The following is a 21891-nucleotide window of genomic DNA, read 5'->3' as shown; positions in this document are numbered from 1 at the left end:
AAATGTTTGTGTATGCACATGGATGTTTTTCAGTGTCTGGGCGTTTATCTATACATAATACGTATTTATGTATATTATACATAAAAAATATTCAACAGTCATCTTAGTACTCATAACACAAGCTACGCTTACTTTGGGACTAGATGGCAATGTGTGTAGTGTCGCAGTATATTTATTTATTTATTTTCTTTATGAAAACTATCCACCTTTTTTAAGTTTAGCTTCTACTCGTTTTAGGTCAGAAAACGTGTCTTACTTAAATAATACTAACAAAAGTATATGGCTGAAATTTATAACTTTACGTATTTTTGTTACAAGGGTTTGAATATTGGCAAAGATTATTGAGTGCGATAGCCTTCGGCCCTATCGAGTCGATCTCACGTACTTGCAGTAGTTTGTAGCAAATTGTGACTACTTCTGATAGCAACCCCAACCATTTACCCTTTTCAGATCTTTAATAGGGTTGGAAATCTAAGACCGTAATAGTAGGTCTGAATTAAGATTAGACTAAGAGAAGCGGTCCTTTAACTTGGTCACACTGTTCATATTTATAGCTTAAAGACTTGATAAAAATCAAGGGTAAGGTAATTTAATGTTTTTCAAAAAATGCTTTATTTTTTGCTGTAATCTTTTTAATAGGTTACTCCCATGGTTTTCGTAAATAAAAAGTAAAAGCAATAATTAAATGTTGTTAACGATTTTAAACTTAGATTAGTTAATCAACATTTCATAAATATAGTTCAACGGGTACATACCAGGATAATATTGTGGAGTATATTTTATAAATTTAATATGCATATTAAAATTTTTCGTAACCGACAGGATTTGAATCTGCGACTCTCTGGCAATCGCGTCCTGAGCGCTTTTTCCAATGAAGCTACGGCTCTCCTACCATCGATGCTGAAAATTAGTATATGCCTTTAACATCAGTCTTATAGCGACTGTAGTCATCTAGTATGGACCTTTGAAAAAGTAGATCGAAACTGCAACGTTTTCAGGTGTAAAAGGTATATATTAATTTACGGCATCGATGGTATGAGAGCCGTAGCTTAATTGGAAAAAGCGCCCAGGCCGCAATTGCCAGAGAGTCGCAGGTTGTGAATGGATGATCGCACATAGCTCTGAAAATAAAGAAGCGCGTGCCGGTATACAATTCACCAGATATTATTTGTTCAACTTACAAACAACGCTCATCTTGAAGGAGTCCTCCAAGGCTACTCTGAGGATAGGGTTATCAGCTCGGCATCTGATCATGGAGCCATCATCCTCAGGTTGGGGCAACATCGTCAGGCGACTGACGGTAGATGTCTCGTTGATAAACTCACTGTGCTGTAGGAAGTATAGACTTAGATTTTGTTTTTTTTTTTAATAATTGTATGCGCCAAGTTATATTAAGTTATTTTAAGATTTTATTCCGAATGAGTGGACTGTAATTTTTGCGGTATGGTGGTGTACAAAAGAAATATGCAAAGGAAGACAGCACTGACTTGACCATATTAGGAACACCAATGAAATTTTTAAATTAATATTTAAGACTTTATATAACTTGGCGCAACCAATAATAATTATTGATATATATTCATATGTATGTTTCACGCAATTTGTTGTCTGACCGCTATGTATATATAAGTACGCCAAATTGTATACATTGTGTAAACTTTTTATTTACAATTTTTCTATTACGAAAACTAAGCTTTATTCGCGATACTCCGCGAACAGCAGGAGAATCTGTGGGGTGTGATTTATGATTCCTTTAAATGTTGGACACAGGTTGGCAATATGTGGGACGTGTTCCTTGCATGCCCTGAAAAGTGTCATCATCATCATCATCACATCAACCGATTACAGAGCAGGGGTCTCCTACCACAGTAAAAAGGGGTTAAGGCCGTAGTTCACCACGCTGGCTTAGTACGTATTGGTGGACTTCACACAACTTTAAAAACATTATGTAGAAACTTAGGCATGAAGGTTTTCTTTGGATGTTTTCCCTCAACGTTGAAGCAAGTGATATTTTAATTGCTTAAAACGCACGAAACTTAGAAAAGTTTGAGGTGCGTAGTTGGGATTCGAACCCGGCCCCCCGAAAGGGAAGTCGAGCTCCTGCCCAATGCGCTGTCACCGCTTCCGCTTGCTAATAGTGTCACTCTGTTTAAATATAGTTTTCTGCTTATACCATGATGTAGGCCATTGCTTGGGGACCCTCATAAATAATATAAAAAATCTAAAGAATTGATACTAGGTAATCTTACCTTCCCCCTAGTGTATTTCCTATTCTCTCTGTACCAAGTGACCAGCGCAGCGGGACGGCTTCCATGCGTAACGCAGACCAAAATAACCTCGGAGTCTGCTGACAGTTGTCCAGGTTTGTCCACTATTGACACCGAAGTCGGACGCACTTAAACAAGAAAAACCCCATTAGCCATCGATGTTTTAACGAAAGAAAAGAAACTTATTACTAGAGACTGAAAGTTCAAAATCGTGCGACAACGTTACGTCTTAGTAAATACCTACATACTGATACTTACGAAACAACAAAGTGATTCGTTCTCCCGAATTGCTCTCTATGTCTAGGTCTCAGATAAATCCTTATATATAATTACTGTGGAAAGTGTGTTTGCATGTTTGTTTTTATGTTTGCTTGATCTTCGTTAACGCCTTGCTTAACAACCATTAAACTTGATTTTTAAGGCATAGAGTTTCGTCATGTTTAGTCATAGAATTAGTCAACAGGACGGGCAGTAATGTAGGCTACTTTTTATCCCAAATATCCCAAGATAAAGCGCTTAAAGAAGTGTAAAAATACATCATGACTTAGTCAGTCAACAGTGCCCCATTTAGGTAACAGGCACACAACACCTGCACAGTGTCTTCGCCGGCGAAGACGAGTGGCCAAGATTTCTAACGTCATCTGGAAGTGGGTCTTTACCATGGTCACGTGGGCTTTAAGACCTTCGTCGGACTTGGGTTAACGAAGTCCAACGAAGGTCCTTGCAGGAGGCACCCTCGAGATAACATCCTACCTGCCCCCAATGTGGTCGAGCCCAGGAAATCTTCCCACTATGAGATTTCGCGCTCGCCCCAACTCCCCGGTGAAGCTATAACAATCCTTTAGGATTATTAGCTACCGTCCTTTTGAAAAATAATAGTCACTAAGTCATTCTGCTCTGAGAGTGAAGCGAAGCAACTTCTAAGTTGAATAAGTGATGTGATACCTAGATTACCTAGTGACCTACCTGACAAGCGATTATGATCTCTAAATCACTAGCAAAAAGTTCTTTGAATGAATTGATAAGTTGGTGAAATCTCTCTATTGTACCTGCCTAATATTTGTAATTTTATCATTTTTAAACTTTTATGTTTTGTTGTACAACAAAGTGTTATAAATAAATCTCTCTTTATCGTCATTGCCGAAGGTCGAGATCACTTCCACTCATAACCTTTCGGACGATGACGCGCCACTTTACTCGGCTTCTAGCAACAGGTAAAACTATATACACTTTGGTATCGAGAGCAGTGTGCACTTGATCTGCCCAGCGCTTCGGGCTACGTGTTCGAGGCCTGTTTCCTTCCACTTTGCCAGTTACTATCGTTTCAAGATTGTCTCCATATCTTCTGGCAATGTGACCGAAGTACTCAAGAATCCTCCGAAAACAGATGGTTTCTAACCTTTTATTAACTTTAAGCTGTCTCAATGCGTTGGTCATGTGTACTGTCTACGGGAGACGAAGCATTCAGCAACACCACATCTCAAAAGCGTCTATGCGAAGTCGATCAGCTGCTTCAATGGTCCAGGTCTCAGCCGCATACGTAAGTATAGGAAAAATGAGAACGTGGACATGACTTTAGTGAAATAGGTACTTACAATTCATTTCCACTCTAGCTGTTCTCTCATGTGGACTCAGTAGAGGAGTGTTGGTCGCCTGACATTTGACGGTAGTGTTCAGCCAGCTCCGCTCCGCTCCGTTGACGTTGATCCTACTGATGATGACTTTCCCATCGTTCTTGAGGACCGTGTGCTCATCTAAGGGCTTGTTGTTTATCAGCCAGGATAGAGTCGGCTGCGGTCGACCTGCGGAAGATTGTATGGTTAGTGGTAAACTTATACAAAGCGGTGGTAGCCTTGTGGCTCAGCAATTGCGTCTGACTTTTCGCAAACGCACTTTTCAGAGAAACATATGTGCGTTTTAAGCAATAAAAGATCACTTGCTTTAAGGGTTAAACATTTCAAGATAACATTATAAAGGTTAACTTTTCAAGTTCAAGGGTAAGCTTTAAATAGTTTAAAATGACAATGGGAGATGGTGATAAGAAAAAAAAACAACCGGCCGTTTGTCGTGGGCTTCTTCTTAGACCAGGGCGCGTTTGGAACCCTCGTGGCTTTAGTTTTATGTTGACGAATTTAGTTATCGCCATCAACTCACTTCTATGTCATATTTTACATATAATGTACGCATCAAAGTGCTATCTATCTGCCTATTTAAATAAAGAAATATTTGACCTTGAATTTGACAAGGGTGGTAAACATAAGGAGAAAATTCTCGTTCTCAAGGACTTCTGAAGTTGATGATGCTGATACAAATTCATTTAGATAGAGTTTCAAGAGGTTCACAAATTAGTGTCACTAATTCTTGATTTAGCGAAATGATTTCAAATAACGTATATTATATAACTAGAAAACATAAAATAATGGAAAACTCTCATGAATTGTGAGTTGACGTCACATTGTCATCTGCGTGTGTGAGTGTGTTTAAAGTGTATAAATATACATAAATAATAAATAATAAATAAATTTACTACGACACTACACACATCACCATTTAGCCATAAAGTAAGCGTAGCTTTTGTTATGGTAACTAAGATGACTGATGAATATTTTTATGAGTATACATAAATACTTAGAATATAAATATAAATACCCAGACACTATACCCTATCAGCCCGACACTATATCTGTAGCCTATTCTTGCCTGTTGTTCTAATTTGGTCTTTAATGAAAACAGTTTTAATTTTGTGGTTGTCCCTGTACAATTATGGAGAACGCATTGTCATGTACAATAGTTATTTTTGTACATGACAATGCGTAGTAATTTCTAGTTATTTTTCTTAAAGTGTTCTAAGCTTAAGCCAAGCGGTGATAACCCAGTGGGTAGGAGCTCGACTTCACTTTCGGGGGACCGAGTTCGAATTCCAGCACTAAATTTTGTCTGCGTTTTAAGTAATAAAAATATCAATTGCTTAAACGGTGAAGTGAGGAAACCCGATACTTTAGAGTTCTCGATAATGTTCTCAAAGGTGTTTTGACCACCAATCCGCATCGGGCCAGTGTGGTGGCCTTAACCCCTTCTCATGGGACCCGTGCCCGTCGTTGCGTGTCGTAGGCCTAAGAATAAACATGTATAAATTGGGAAAACATCGTGAGGAAACCCGATGCTTTAGCGTTCTCGATAATGTTCTCAAAGGTGTTTTGAGTCCACCAATCTGCATCGGGACAACGTGGTGGTTTACGGCCTTAACCCCTCCTCATTGTGGGAGGAGACCCGTGCCCTTTAGTGGATTGCGTGACGTAGACCTACGAATAAACATCTAAAGCTGTTTCATGTTTAAGGCAAATTAATTTGAATTTATTACAATTTCACAATAACGAAGATGAGAATTCCGTTAACAGCATCTCACTTTGTAAATCATGTCATACCGGATTTCCGTGAGTACAGCGATTCTCTCGGAAACTTTTCTCCACTTTTTCTAACTAAATAATATCTCAAGCGTTTTACGTCTTACCATCCGCCATATTGGATACAACGGAACCGTTCAGAAACGATTTCAGACTTTACCATCCCCTTTTTGTATTTTCTTGACGTTCCCGAGTGCTTTGTCAATTTATTGTATTTTATTTTTATTTCTACAGATACTTCAATGGTGGATAGAAGCAGGCGTTACTTCGTAGAATGAACACTTTTAGTGATTCAGTTATGTTTTTTTTTTTATTTTAACCACTTGTTATTTATGGTAATAGTTTAAAGTCAAAGTCATAGTCAAATGTTTCTTTATTCAATTTGCACTTTTGATGCGTACATTACATGTAAAATATAACATAGAAGTGAGTCGATGGCGATAACTAAATTCGCCAACTTAAAACTACAGCTACGAGGGTTCCAAACGCGCCCTGGTCTAAGAAGAAGCCCACAACAAACTTAGCCGGTTGCTTATTTTTTTTTTGTTATCACCATCTCACATTGTCACTTAAAACTATTAAAGAAGCAACCTAGTTGGAGCAATAATTTACACCCAAGCATTTCTATCGTTGACGTAGTCCTTAATACTATAATAGGACTTTTCTATAAGCTTACGTTTAACACAAACTTTGAACTTTTTCAGAGACATCTACAAGATATCAACTGGTAGTTTATTGTAAAATTGTTACAATTTCCTTCAAATGAATTACTTATTTTATGTAGTCTAACATATTGCACTGCAAGTTCATTTTTGCTTCTAATGTTCAAATAATTGCAGTCACATTTTCTCTTACATTTAGATATATTTTTGTGAACATAAATACAATTTTCAAATATATATTGGCTAAATTCATTATCTTAACATCTTTACACTTATCTGTCAATGAGTCTCAGTTTTTGAGTAGCGTGGTAAGTATAGCGAATAAAACTTATTCTTATATCAGAGATAAGGCCCAGCAGTTAAACATTAATTGGTTGGGAGATACAAATAGTTTTTTTCCTCCACTACAAGTTAGCCCTTGACTGCAATCTCACCAGGTGGTCAGTGATGATGCATTCTAAGACGGTAGTGGGCTAACCTGTTAGGGAGTATGGTAGTCATCGCACCGGAACACTAAATCGCTTAGCGGCACGTTTTTGTTGGAAAGTGAAACAGTTTTCACAATGTGGACTATAGGATATATTTTATCCCTGGAAAATAAAGAACCCTGCGGGGTTTTCAAAATCCAAAATAAACGCGGACGAAATTGTGGGAAAGAGAAAATTGGTAGGTCAAACTCTTCTTCAGCCATAAAATTGAAAATTTTTGGGGTAGGCAGTGCTTTTGTGCATGTATGGAGTGCACGCCACTGCCTGTACACAGCTAAGGACTGAGGAGATACCTCAACAAACATTTTTGCAAATTCCTATTTCTGACTTGAATGTTAAACTGCGTCATAGCCTCTCGGGGACGGTAAAAAGAATATGAATAAATCAAGGGGAAGACAATGAGTTAGGAATTCAAATCAAAGTTGTTGGAAGTTTATGGAACCTTTTGGAACTATGTTAACAATTCTGTAGGTCAATTTCGTAAGCATCAAGTTGTACATTATAAAAGCCCTTGAATTATAAAGCGACCATCGTATATTTTGTGTTATATACAGAAAATATACGACTGTCGTATAATAATATTATTATACTAATATAGACAAAATATTAGTGGTATATTTTTAAGTTGATGTTAAAATTAAATTGGTTGCTGGTTATTAAGAATATTTATTATTTTTTTACAATTAATGTGGTATACCGCCGATGCGTGAATGTGGGTCCACGCCACATATGTTTGTATGACCGGTTTCGGTGGACAGAAGTGGACGATGAGTTGACCAGCGTAACCCAATGGGGTGACAAGCTTCTGAATGTTTTACCAGTAGTGACCTAAGTCATAGATTCCTCCGTTTTCACCAAACCAAAAAATCGCCTAAATCGAATGCCTAATGATTTATGCGACGTCTATAGAAAAAACGAGGTGGACAGATGACATCAGGCGAGTAGTTGGGAGCTGCTGGAGGCAAGCGGCCCAGGACCGTGTATTACAGGAACTCCCTACAAAAGACCTATGTCCAGCAGTGGACGTCAATTGGTTGAGGTGATGATGATAGAAAAAAAGCGGTTCATCAACTCTTAGGTGATAACTATTGGTCAAAAGATGGTATTTTGACCAATATTATATTGGTATGCATAGGAATATCCTTAGATTAGGTATTACTTATTTAGGCATTGCCTTTTTGGTCGTTAGTGAAAACAGGCATAAGCGTTGCCACTGATGACTTAGGGATCTCAGGCGTGGTCTATTACCTATTACGTGGTCACATAATAAGGCTCAGAGTGACTCAGCGGGCGATGGAAAGATCCATGATAGGAGTATCTCTAAGTGATCAGGAATGAGGAGAACTTAATGAGAACAAGAGCTACCGTAGCTTAACGACTGGCGAAGCTGAAGTCTGATCGCAAATTTGGTCGGCCCCGAACGACACGATCAGACGACATCAAACAAGTCTCTGGGATCCGCTGGAATAATTAATATATACCCTCTTTATCAGTCTAATAACGACTGTAGCGCCATCTAGTAGGAAACATTGCATGTTTCGATAAAATTTTCAAAGGTCCTTTTACAATGAGAGACTTACTGAAACAGATGGCACCTTGCTTCTATATCCTTACTAATATTATAAATGTGAACGTGTGTTTGTTTGTCACTCTTTTACGCCCTAACCAAGCTACCAATCAACTTTATTTTTGATTTATTTTTGTAGAGTTAGTTGTAAGAATGGAGAGTAACATACTAAATACTTTTTATCCCAGGAAAAGAAATGCTTCCCACGGGATTTGTAAAAAACCGAGGACGAAAAAAGCGTGAAATAGACAAATCAGGGCAAATTATTTTATATTTTATCATGGTATTTTACGTACACCTGAAGGAAATATCAAATTTATATAAAAATAAAAAGTGCGTGGGTGGAACCTTTACGTGCGATTGAAGTAAACTTTTATTATTATTATTTATTAATGAAATAGTAAAATGTTCCTGGGACTCCACCATTTCATTTAATATACACTATTTCATTTTATATTCTATTTAAAATTCATTAATATCACTTTCACATTTTACAAATATTTTCATCTGTTAAATAGAATAATTATTAAGAGTAGAAAATTTAAGGTGAGATAAGTACATGTCAATATAACCTTGTCATTGAATATTAAATAATGTCGTAATCGTCAGAACATCTATTATTAATTTATTTATTACAAAAGTAATAAATGAGAGAGAGAGAGAGAGAGAGAGATATTTAGAGATTTTCAATAAAATATATATTATACTGTTGAATTTTTATTCACTTTGCTATTCACAATTGATCCGTTTCAAATTTTTTTTTTTTTTCTTAATTTTTTTATGGAGGGTTTGGTCAATTCTGAACATGCCACCCTAATCGGATCGACTTAAAGCATATTCATTACTGCCTACGCTTAATGGACACTTTATATATGTCATAAAGTTTTCTGGCCTCCGTAGATAGTGGATGCGCCAAGACATTGGAAAACATTCATGCTCATCACACAAACATTCTCCAGTTGTGGGAATCGAACCCACGGTCGTGGGCTCAGAAAGCAGGGTCGCTGCAAACTGCGCCAATCGGCCGTCAAGAAGCGTGGAGTATGTGACATATACTTACGACCAATCCAAATTATTATATTTAAATGGCGGAAACTACACAGACGTCTGACGTAAGCGTTACTTCCGTTAGACGTCTCTCAAAAAGTCTGAGTTACTATCTAGTCGCGCCTAAAGAAGTTTTACTTAAAAAAAAAATAACATATCGTTTAAAACTTATGCATTTTGTGGTCAGATATATACCAATAAAAATGAATAGAGCGCTGAAATATTAAAACTCCGTAACACCGAAACGAACCGAATATTAATCTGCGTCGATATTGCCTGCTGGGCGGATATCTAGTATTAAAAATGTATGCACACCCGCTGATGGTGGATATGAAAATGAACGGTGTATGGATCATTCATTTCCCTATCACTTGGCTTTTGATATCCACATCGCTATACTTTTTTGTAATAATGGGATAGGTGCTGCATTCTTCTTTGTTTCTATTTTTAACCGACTTCAACGAAAACAGCAGGTTGTCAATTAGTCTGTTTGTTTTTTTGTATATTTGTTACGCAATTACTCCAAATTAAAATTCAAAAATGTATTATTCATGTAGACCTTATCACAGGCACTAATGAAGCGTTCATACATTTAACATGTAACACTAATGTTAGTGATGGTGATAACTGCATTCGTTTACTTAAAACTAAAGCTAGGAGGGTTCCAAACGCGCCCTGGTCTAAAAGAGCCCACAACAAACTTAGCCAGGTTTTTTTTTTCATTATCAGCATCTCACAGTCGAGTTACTGTTGAGCTATGAAGTTAGCGCAATTCATACCTAAGCTTTTTTATCATATATGTAATACTTAATAAACACCGATTTTGATGATTCTTTTTTTGTTTCTTAAGTCATATCTCAGAGGTGATCCTATATTAATTTGGTAGAGATCTATAGGAGATATCCTGAAAAAATCGAGGGAACTCTTTAAATATGGCCACACCTATAGCGATTGAGTATTTTTAATGTAACCAAGGATGGCCACCGAAACTACACAATAATAAGTATAACACTGGTTGCGCTTCGATTATGGTATATAGCAACTAAGTAATTTATGCACGTCACAATAAAGGAGCTGATGGTGAAGTGCCGGGAGAACTTCTCAACTTTCGGGAAAACCAATATTTTATTGAAGGTTGTGAGCAGTTGACATTTGGCTATTATAACTTACATGATGGTTTCCTCACGATGTTTTCCCTCACCGTTTAAGCAAGTGATATTTTAATTACGTAAAACGCACATAACTTAGAAAAACTAGAGGTGCGGGCTGGGATTCGAACTCGGCCCCCCCGAATCGAAGTAGAGTTCCTTCCCACTGCGCTATCACCGCTTATATTAAGGATTAGAAAAAACTTGGGTATGAATTGCTCTAACTTTGTAGCTAAATAATAATTAACTGAGAGATGGTACCAAAATAATACCCGGCTAAGTTTGTAGTGGGCTCTTCTAGACCTAGGCGCGTTTTAACCCTCTTAGCTTTAGGTTTTAATTAGCGAACGCAGTTATGACCTGACAATTATGTAAACATATATATATGAACGCTTCGTAGGGCCTGTGATTAGTTAAGAATTTTTAATAATAAATAATAATAATAATAATAATAAATTTGATTTCAGTCGTAGCCCATATACAGTACAATTAACATTTAAAAAATTAACATAAAAATAATCACAAATTAAATTAAACACAATCATAAAAAATAATAAAATAAACAGGAAATAAGTATTAAAATAAATATAAAAATAATGTTTAGTAACAAAAACCACTGTCCTATGTTTGCCAGACTAATCAGACCCTAAACTACACCGGCCAAACAAACCAGGCCCTTGATGTGGCCCTCCTATAGCACCTGTTTGCACCATTCCAGCGCAGAGAGGTACTGGGATGGTGCACACAAAGGTTATTAAAAACTTATCTTCTAAATCGTGGTTCCTACACAATTTCTTAACTACAAGGATTCCTTGAAGATACGGCTGCCCCGCCGTCTCCTCTCACGAACGCAATCATGCATTGAACAGTCATAAATCATGAATACCCTACTAGAGTCCACCGCTTAACTAAAGGTTTGTCCATACAGCCGATTGGCGCAGTGGGCAGCGACCCTGCTTTCTGAGCTCAAGGCCGTGGTTTCGATTCCCACAGCTGGAAAATGTTTGTGTGATGAACATGAATGTTTTTCAGTGTCTGGATGTTTATATGTACATTATAAGTATTTTATGTATATTACCTATTCATAAATATATTCATCAGTCATCTTAGTACCCATAACACAAGCTACGCTTACTTTGGGTTTAGATGGCGATGTGTGTATTGTCGTAGTATATTTATTTAATAAGTTAGTTGTAGATCGAAGAAAATTAAAAGTATGTAGTATCGCTAAGCTTAAGGCTTAGCGATACTACATACTACTAAGGGGTTTGCTGCTGTCCGCTGTGGAGTTTTGTCCTCTATCTCCAATCACAGTTTAGGCAAAATTAAACACATATTATAACCTCTATAGTACCACAATAATTATTAAAATCGGTTAAAATTTGTCGGAGTTATGGTTTAAAATCGTAAAACACTCATCCCCTCTCCCAAAGGAACCGAGCTTAATGTCAGTATAAAAAGTATCCTATGTTACTTCTAACACTTCCAAGATGACTGCCAACCGCATGCTCATTACGCGCGCTAACAATACATACGGTGAGCGTACGACCGCCTTTTTGGTTCCGCGATTCATGAACGAACTACCTTCAACGTTGATCCAAAATGTAAATATTAAAAACATTAAGCGTAAACTCAAAGAATACTTTTTAGCGAAGTTAGTTTGCTGACTCTTTTGTATCTCGTATAGTTTATATTATTTTGGTACTTACTACTATTAAAAATTAAAATTGACAGTCTTACTTGGTTCCTATCGTTCTACAATGTAGCAGTATGTTTTTCCCACAGCTGGTTTTATTCTTTTAATTAACACCTTAGGTAATCGTTGCAGATAGGAACCGAGGACAAACCTCTGCGGTTTTTTCGGTGTTTTTATACTAACCATTTTATTGTAATTGCTTTATTTGATAAATAAATAAAAAAAAAAAAAAAAAAAGAATATGTGTACAAAGTTTCATGAGGATCGGTTAAGTAGATTTTGCTTGAAAGCGGAACAAACAAACTTATATTGACATTTATACTATTAGTAGGTTTAGGTTAGTTAGGTTTATAAAAATTGATAATTCCTCCAAGTGTAGGTAAAAACACTAATTAAAATTATAAAAATACCGCCCGGCCGCGATTGCCCGAGAGTCGCAGGTTCAAATCCTGTCGGTTCCGAAAATTTTTATATGCATTTTAAATTTATAAAAATTGATAATTCCTGCAAGTGTAGGTAAAAACACTAATAAAAATTATAAAAACATTAAGAGAGTTCTCTGTTGCTAACATCGGGAGTTTCATCGATAATTACCGAAACAAATGATGTCAAATTAATTACAAAATCGACACCTCCAGCCGTATTTGTATACTGTGTAGCCGTAGTATGTGCATACACTATTGAGTCAAAGTTAATACATCGTTTTTATTTCCTCATTGCTATAAATTATGAAATATTTTAGAAGATTTACTGTAACGCAAGCCGGGCTTTTCGGCTTGTATGGTAGGTAGTACCGCCACTGCGTACGACACCCACGGGAAGGGGAAGGATGGTGACAACTGTATTGATCTGCCGTCACCACACGACGTAAAAAAAAATTAAAACATGTATATATTTTGTTAAGGATATAGGAATGCTGAAAAAGGTTCAGAGACGAGCCACTAAACTGCCATGAGAATTTAGAAACCTAAACTAATATGAAAGGTTTCTAAATTGGGTTGCGAAAACTCTCAAAAGTAGGCGAGGAAGAGGCAATCTTATTGATACTTATAAAATATTGTTTTACAACATTCCAAATTTTTAGGCAATATTTTAAGTAACCCCAGACTAAGAGGCTATGGTCTCAAACTTGTATTTCAACATTATCTAATACTTCCAAACACTGTACCAGCAATAGAGTTATACAAAAGCTAGTTATATAATAACAGTAATAAACACAGGTTATAGCTAGTTAAAATAACTATCATTAAACAAGTACATCCCAAATGAATAATTTAGAGAATGCAAACCGGAATTAAAACTGCCGACAAAAAACCGTTAAACTGTCTCCGGAACTCAAAAACCGGAGTGACATCGTGAATAAATAAAGAGGGGAAAGGAATGAAATTGGAATTTAAACTTCTCGGGGCGGCCATTTTCCGAATGCTGCATTTGCAGTTCACTAAAACTGATTAAAATAGTAAGTGCCTAAGGGTCTAGTTACACTTTGATCCGACTCATTAGGAGCTAGGAGTAATCCATTTGACGTTTTTGAGGTAGTAGTTTTAGCGGCGGTAGACTTTTTTTTTGGCTTGATGCAAAAGCTTTATTGCTACCTTCGATCCTTGGCAGGATTGAGGTTAAGTGGGACTCCCCCCTCTAAAGGGGGTTATGTCCATAACATCATATAAAAAATATCTAGTGGTTAAGGCTTCGGCTTTCCTTCGAAAACCTAGCTCGAGCAAACCTCTAACTTTTCTTAGTAACGCGCGTTCTAAATTTGACCAGTTAAAATATCACTTCCTTTAACGTTGAAGAAAAACATCGTGAGAAAACCTAAATGCCTGAGAACCCTACTATAATATCTATCTATACCTACTTATAACGATTTCTGTACATTAAATATATTTAGAAAATTTTGACCGGTGGATGCTTTATAATCGATACTGAGTCCAAAACCGATTTTTATTTAATTTTTGTCTGTCTGTCTATCTGTCTGTCTGTCTGTCCGGGCATCACGTGAAAACTACTGAACGGATTTAAATAAAATTTGGTATAGTGGTAGCTGATATCCCGGGTCAAAATATAGGATACTTTTTATCCCGATAAACAATAAGTTGCCTCCGAGAAATGGGATGAAATTTTTTATCAATTTTACTTCATATATCCTTTAAATTTGCACCGATTTTAATTATTCTTTTTTTATTTGGAAGTGTGTACTACAAAGCATGTATTGTATTTTTTTTTATGAAGATCTGATGAATATTGTCGGAGATAAAGGATATAATTTTTCACTTCTTCTTTTGGATTGATAGTAACAATTATGGCTATATAACATCACGCTACGACCAATGGCTACTATGATTGGATGAGAAATGTTGAAAAAACTGCAAAAAATATAGCTTTTAAAATTTTTAAAAAATACTTGGAAATGGAAAAGTACACTGATCTGCCACGGAGCGGTCGGGATTTAGTTTTCGACGATATAAAATCAAATTCAAATTTAAAATTCAAGTAGGTTTACTTTATAAGCACTTTTGAAACATCAAGTTCGTATGTTTGTAGTGATTCTACCACCGCTTCGGAAAGCAGATTCTACCGAGAGCCGGCAAGAAACTCAGTAGTTGCTCTTTTATGTCACTGGCATTATCGTGCTTTTTTTTTACGTGCTGTTTTAATTGTTCTTTTAACGCTGTCATAAATAAAGATAGCTATTTAACCGTCATATCAATCCTGATTGGTAATTATCAGAAATCAAGTAAGTGCACCTATGTGAATAAATTCTTACCGTTTTATATATGATGTTCAAAATAACCGGAACCGATCGCGTATTAATCGACTCCGATATTGGCTACTGACCGGATATGGATAGCTACTGTTAAAAATTTATGCTCATCCGGTACAAATTGGAAATGAAAATGGATGGTATTGAAGCGAAATTTCACATTCCCCGGTTTTTAACATATATCCCTTTATATTTATGTTCTAGTGTACATTGCATTGCCATGGTTCACATTCGGGAGGACGAGTTCGAATCCCAGCACGCACCTCTAGCTTTTCTGAGTAATGTGCGTTTTAAGTAATTAAAATATCACTTGTTTCAACGGTGGAAACTACACAGGAATACATCGTGAGGAAACCTGCATAGCTGAGAGTTCTCCATAATGTTTTCAAAAGTGTGTGAAGTCCGCCAATCCGCACTGGGCCAGCGTGGTGGACTACGGCCTTAAACCCCTTCTCATTAAGGGAGGAGTCCCGTACCCTAAAAGCAGTCACTGCCAACTGCGCCTGCCCGGCGATATTATGTTAAGCTATAGCTTTTAAAATTTTGATTATTTAGCTTTGTGGTTAGAACTTCGGCTTCACTTTCTAGAGGCCGGGTTCAAACCCGGGTACGCACCTCTAACTCATGTAATGTGCGTTTTAACAAATTAAATATAACTTGATTTAACGGTGATGGAAATCGTGAGCAAACCTGCATGCCTGAGAGTTCTTCGTAAGGTTGTCAAAGTCCACCAAGCCGACCTTCCCCAGCGTGGTGCACTTCGGCCTCAAACTTACTCATTTTGAAAGGCAACCCTTGTCCTGTAGTAATCGGGTTGATATGATGATATAATCACGATGATGACGAAAATTACTTATGGTCATCGCGCAACGGGTACGCAAGCAGCATCGTAAACCGCTTCAGTGCGGATTATTGGACAAAAATAATATAAACTACTTATATTTCTCATTACAAAAATAATGTTGAAAAAAATAACGTAATTGTCAGTTGAAAGCTATTATTCCAGTCTCAAAGGTCGATAACATTTGAGTCCCTAAGCCATTAACCGCAATGATTAATTATTCGTGGAGATATTCTAAATAAACTGACGGTCAAAGGGGATGAAAATTAAAATAAAGGGACGTGTTTCAATTTCATGCTATAGAGTTCATCAGGCAGCCATTACTTTTCGGGAATTTGTTGAAATTACTTAACTGCCTGTCGGTCTAGTGATAATAATAAATAATTATAGTCGTAAAAATGTAATAGGCCCGTTTTGACATAATATGACATCGCGACGTAACTAGTTATGGAACCATAAGACTCTGTACTCGATACTCACGATAAATCAATCCAAGTTTGTATCAGTACTTGATTGATATTATTATGTATTATAAAGTGTTCATTAGTTCAAAGTATACCTTTAACTTCACAACCAATACGCGTGACTGGCTGTTGATTATACGTCCACTTTTCAACATGTTGAAACAGAGTTAGTACTATATAACAACAAACACAAAAATCGAGTCAAATCACTATATTTAAATTAATGTCCAAAATAGAAGAGCCATAGTTGACGTAATAGTAAACAATATATATCAAACTTAAACGAGCGCACAGTCAACTTTACAAGATGAGGAACGAAAAACTGCGCAGTGCGCGCGGGGACGTTTCAGTCATGTGCCGCTTGGTCAGATACGTCAACTCAGACTCATTATTTAGAACCCATTTTGAGAACCAAGCTCATTCGTTGCAGTAAAAATAACTACACAATATTTAATTTCGATATTCAGTAAAAAAATGGTTACAGCTCTAGTATAAAAAAAAAAAGACTGAGAACGTAACTGTTTTCGGAACGTTTCGCAACAATTATAAATTGCATGCTACTATGAAGTAAGCGCAAAAAGAATACTCGCGATCTATTCTTTCGTATTATTTAACGTCGTAAATTTACGTATTTTTTAAAACACTGTATGTAATTGATTTTTATTATTTTGTTTCTTTCAGTTTCGTTCCAAGTTACATTCTGTGGTCTTGCACAAATGTCAAAACGGGCCTATTACATTTTTACGACTATAGTATGTTTAATTACGAATCACGAGGGTCAAGTTTGGTTCCCGAAAAATGCCAATAGTGGGTTATTTTATTAAAAATTACCGGTATACCACCAAGTTAAATCATTCGACGGTCGATTGGCGCAGTGAGCAAATACCCTGCTTTCTGAGTCCAAGGCCGTGGGTGCGATTCCCGCAACTGGAAAATGTTTGTGTGATGAACATGAATGTTTTTCAGTGTCTGGGTGTTTATATGTGTATTATAAGTATTTATGTATACAATTCATAAAAATATTCATCAGTAGTTTATTATAATTATTTTGTATATATATAAATATATATTTTTAAACTTAAATTGCTGCACCAACCCGTTCCTTCGTTTTTCCTAACGTCAAAGGTTGTCTGGAAGAGATCGCTTTAGTGATAAGACCGCCTTTGCACGCTCTATTTTATTTTCTAAGTCTCTTCTGTATTTGTTTTTAATTTGTATGAAATGTGTGTGTGCAATAAAGACTTCAAACAAACAACCATAAAGGTGAAGCTAATAAAAAGCGTGAAAATTGGGCCTTGTTACTGTTTACTCGCGTAATCCTTTATCTATGTTACCCGAAAACAGTTAAGTGTCAGGCAGTAATGGAGTAAAATGTGACTCATTTTGACTATTTGTATTCATTTGAGCTACTTAGTCGGCGATCTTCACACAAGTAAGTATCTCTTTTGGACTAAAAGTGATGTGGTAAAAGTTTTAGTTTTGTTATTTTAGTTAAGAAAAAATTTAAACCTTTATTTTAAACATTTTTTCGACAATTTTATAAATTTTAAATGCATATAATAATGTTTGATTTGAACCTGCGACTCTCTGGCAATCGCGGCCGAAGCACTTTTGCCAATTAAGCTACGGCTCTCCTACCATCGATGCCGTAATTAGTATATATGCCTTTTACATCAGTCTTATAGCGACTGTAGCGTCATCTAGTAGGAAACGTTGCAGTTTCGATCTACATTTTCAAAGGTCCATATTACAATGAGACACGTTTGATACAAGAGATGACACATTGTTTTTTTTTGACGGCCGTTTGGCGCAGCGGGCTGTGATCCTGCTGACTTCAAGGCTGGGTTCGATTCCTACAACTACAAATGTTTGTGTGATGGAAATGAATGTTTTTCGGTGTCTGGGTGTTTATTTAAATATTATAAGTATTTTTGTATATCATTCATAAAAATAACCATCAGTATATTTTTAAATTTAATTATTACTTTAAAATGTTATAAAACCATTCGTTTTATAACATTTTAAAGTAAAGTGAACGGTAAGCTCCGACTCGAGATATTTCAACGACCCTTGAATGTTGAAGATTTGATGAAAGGTTTTCAGCTAGTTCTAAGATCTTAAAATAATAAGAAGTTGCTAAATGAAATCTGTTGATTTACTAACAAGATGAAAATTCTCATCCAATTATCGTAAGAGGCTGAACGACTTTAAAGTTAAGAAAATCAGTGATTTCTATAGACTAGCAAAGACCAGCGACTTCGTCTGCGTAAATTTCTGATATGGTTCTTAGAACGTATAAGATAGCTGAGACTGTTTTTTTACGATAGTGTGATGAAAAATATATTCATAGATACTCGACATAACGGTGCATGCCTGAGAGTTCTTTATAATGTTCTCAAAAGCGTGTGGAGTCCAGCAATCAACACTGGGCTAGCGTGGTGGACTAGGTCTTAACCCCTTCTCATTGTGGGAGGAGACCCGTGCCCTGTAGTTGGCCGGTAATGGGTTGATATGATGATGATGAAAATTCCATTCTTAATTACACTGGTCTGGGAGGATGCTTCAGCTGTGACTAGTTACCTCCATGCTTTAAGACGATTAAGCGTCCGGTACGATGCAGCGTAGGAACTAAACATCATACGCCAAACTGGTTAGCCTGCTATCATCTTAGACTGCGTTATCAATTACTATCAGGTAGTAGTGGTAGAGATTTTGTGATAGAGCTCGTCTGGGTAAGTCGGGCTTTTTGCTGCCGCTTTTGGCTTAACACCTTCGCCTCAAATTGGTGGAACCAGGGCGGCATGTTTCAGGACGTTCCCCTTGCATGCCCTGTGAAGTGTTGCTCTGTTCAGAAGCGATGGTTTTCCACTTACAATCAGGTATGCCATCTGCTCAATCCGCCAATTATTACTATTAAAAAAAAAAAAAAAAAAAAAAAGTTAAATTGCTGTCAAGGATTTTTAATGGCATAAAAAAAAGAATTAGAAATCATCATCATCCTTAACGCTTTTAAACCCCCCAAGCCCGACTAAAACAACATACCACCTAAAATTATACAATATACAACTAAAATTTACCTTACTTAAATTCGTTTTATTTCAAAAACGCTACTTTAAAACAATGTACTTTATTGCCCGTAACATTTTCCGCCCTCGTTGCCCATAACAAAAGCGTTCACCTAAAAACGTGAGAGAATAAAATAATTGGGTGCCATTATTTCGCAGCTTATCCAACAGTTCGCTAAGATAATCTCGCTAATATGTGTTATAAATGAGTAAATCATTGTGTATGTTTGTTTATTGTTGTTATTTTTTCGCTGAATGAATGAGTGAGAGCTTTAAAAATGTAATTTTACATTCGCCAAAAGGAAAGCACAATAAGTGCAGAAATAGGAACAATGAATCATTAAACTACGACTTTCCTACTGTTACCGCTCTTCTACCGTCGATGCCGAAAATTAGTATATGCCTTTTAAATAATAAAAAATTATAGTTCCTCCAAGTGTTGTTAAAAACACTACTAAAAATGATAAAAAGCAATGTGTCATCGTATCTTTCAAAAGTGTCTCATTACAATATAAACCTTTGAAAAAGAAGATCGAAACTGCAATACTTCCTACTAGATGGCGCTACAATCGCTATAAGATTGATGTCCAAGGGATATACTAATTTTCGGCATCGATGGTACGAGAGCTGTAGCTTAATGGGTTAAAGCGCTCAGGCCGATTGCTAGAGAGTCGTAGGTTCAAATCCTGTCGGTTCCAAGAATTTTTATATGTATTTTAAATAAAAAAAAAATGGATAATTCCTTCGAGTGTAGGTAAAACACTTCTAAAAATTATAAAATGAATCATTGTTCTTGCCATCTCATCTTAATCTGTTGTACTTCTAATAGATAGATGTTCGAGTGATGTTTTGACTTTGAATTTGGCTTTCGTGTTTGGCTTTGGACTTTGACTCAGACTGGTTAAGAATGTTTGACACTTTTTTGAATACTCCATGCATTGAAACTACTTTTAGCACAAGCTTTACGTCTTAATTTGCGATATAATCCGCCAGTCTGCATTAATATTAAAATTCTCGGTCCATAAAATAAGTGATTGATAAGCCATTGATTTTGTGAAACTCTAGTTTACAAAAGTATGTTAAAAAAGTAATAGGTTGATATGATGATACACCTATAAACTGGTGCCGTGTAAATTCAAATTCAAAATTTCTTTACTCCTGTAGGCCTATCACAGGCACTTATGAAGCGTTCGTACATATATGTTTACATAATTGTAAGGGGAGTGATAACTTCGTTCGCCAACTTAAACATAAAGCTACGAGGGTTCCAAACGCGCCCTGGTATAAGAGCCCACAACAAACTTAGCCGGGTAATTTTTTTATTTTTTTTATCACCATCTCACAGTTTATTTATATTAAGCTATGAAGCTAGAGCAATTCACACCCAAGCTTTTTTATCGTTCAAGTAATCCTTAATCTTATAATAGGATTTTTCTCTGTACTTGCATCAGATCAGAATACAGTTACTCTTCTCGGGAGAATGTACGAGGCGAGTGGCGTGCATAGAGGGTATGCACAGGGTATGCAGATGATATAAAATGAAGAAAATCTCCAGTACGAGTTATAAATAAGTACTTAAGGGTAGGCTTTTTATAACTCGCACTGGAGATTTTCTTCATTTTATATCATCTGCATACCCTTTGCATACCCTCTATGCAAGGCAACTGGGGGCGACTTAGGGAATATTATACAACTGCTATCTACTGCGATCATCAATCCGTTTGCCCAGCGTGTTATTTTTTGGAGAGTTTTAAGTCCAGCAGTGGACTGTTAAAAGCTATTGGTGATTGACTATGATAAATAAATAAATAAATAAATAAATATACTACGACAATACACACATCGCCATCTAGCTCAAAGTAAGCGTAGCTTGTGTTATGGGTACTAAGATGACTGATGAATTTTTTATGAATAATATACATAAATACTTTTAAAATACATATAAACCCACCTAGACACTGAAAAACAATCCTGTTCATCACAAAAACATTTTCCAGTTGTGGGAATCAAACTGGAAAATGCCTTGGACTCTAGAAAGCAGGGTCGCTGCACACTGCGCCAATCGGCCGTCATGATGATGAGAAACAATTAAATTAACAATTTAGTATTCACAGTAATACAGTTCCTTTAATTTTTTAAATAAAAATGTCTTATTGTTGTTGTGGTGATCCGATGATTTGTGATTAAAATTTGTGTCATTACAATTTTTTTTTTAATTTAGAGTTAGTTGTTTATTGTTTATAAATTGCTTTATGTACATTGCAATAAAAATTGTCGAAATTATTTTAATACTTTACTGAAGTTATCCCTTCACCTGCTTTTAAGTGATGATGCAGTCGACTGATGATGAGATGGTAACGGGCTAACCTGTTACGGGTATTGCAATTATATTAAGCCCATGTTCCTAATCGGTTTCCACGCTACATCGTACCAGAACGCTAAATCGCTTAGCGGTACATCTTTGTCGGTAGACTGGTT

The 21891-nt window shown here is 36.3% G+C and overlaps 1 protein-coding gene across 1 annotated transcript in view; it reads right to left on the bottom strand.

Moving 5' to 3' along the window:
- The window catches only part of LOC120633751 (hemicentin-2-like), a 128929-nt gene that overhangs the window by 42342 nt on the left and 64696 nt on the right, over positions 1-21891 (bottom strand). The window contains exons 4-6 of the mRNA XM_039904085.1: positions 3863-4069; positions 2250-2395; positions 1182-1329 (exon numbers count right to left, since the gene is read on the bottom strand). Of these exons, the coding sequence (XP_039760019.1) occupies positions 1182-1329; positions 2250-2395; positions 3863-4069 (501 nt within the window). The remainder of the gene's footprint in view (positions 1-1181; positions 1330-2249; positions 2396-3862; positions 4070-21891) is intronic.

This window comes from Pararge aegeria, chromosome 22 (assembly GCF_905163445.1).
Source record: "Pararge aegeria chromosome 22, ilParAegt1.1, whole genome shotgun sequence".
NCBI classification, from domain to species: Eukaryota; Metazoa; Arthropoda; class Insecta; order Lepidoptera; family Nymphalidae; genus Pararge; species Pararge aegeria.
Note: the sequence above shows the minus strand (reverse complement) of the source record. Positions and strands in the feature narration are given on the sequence as shown.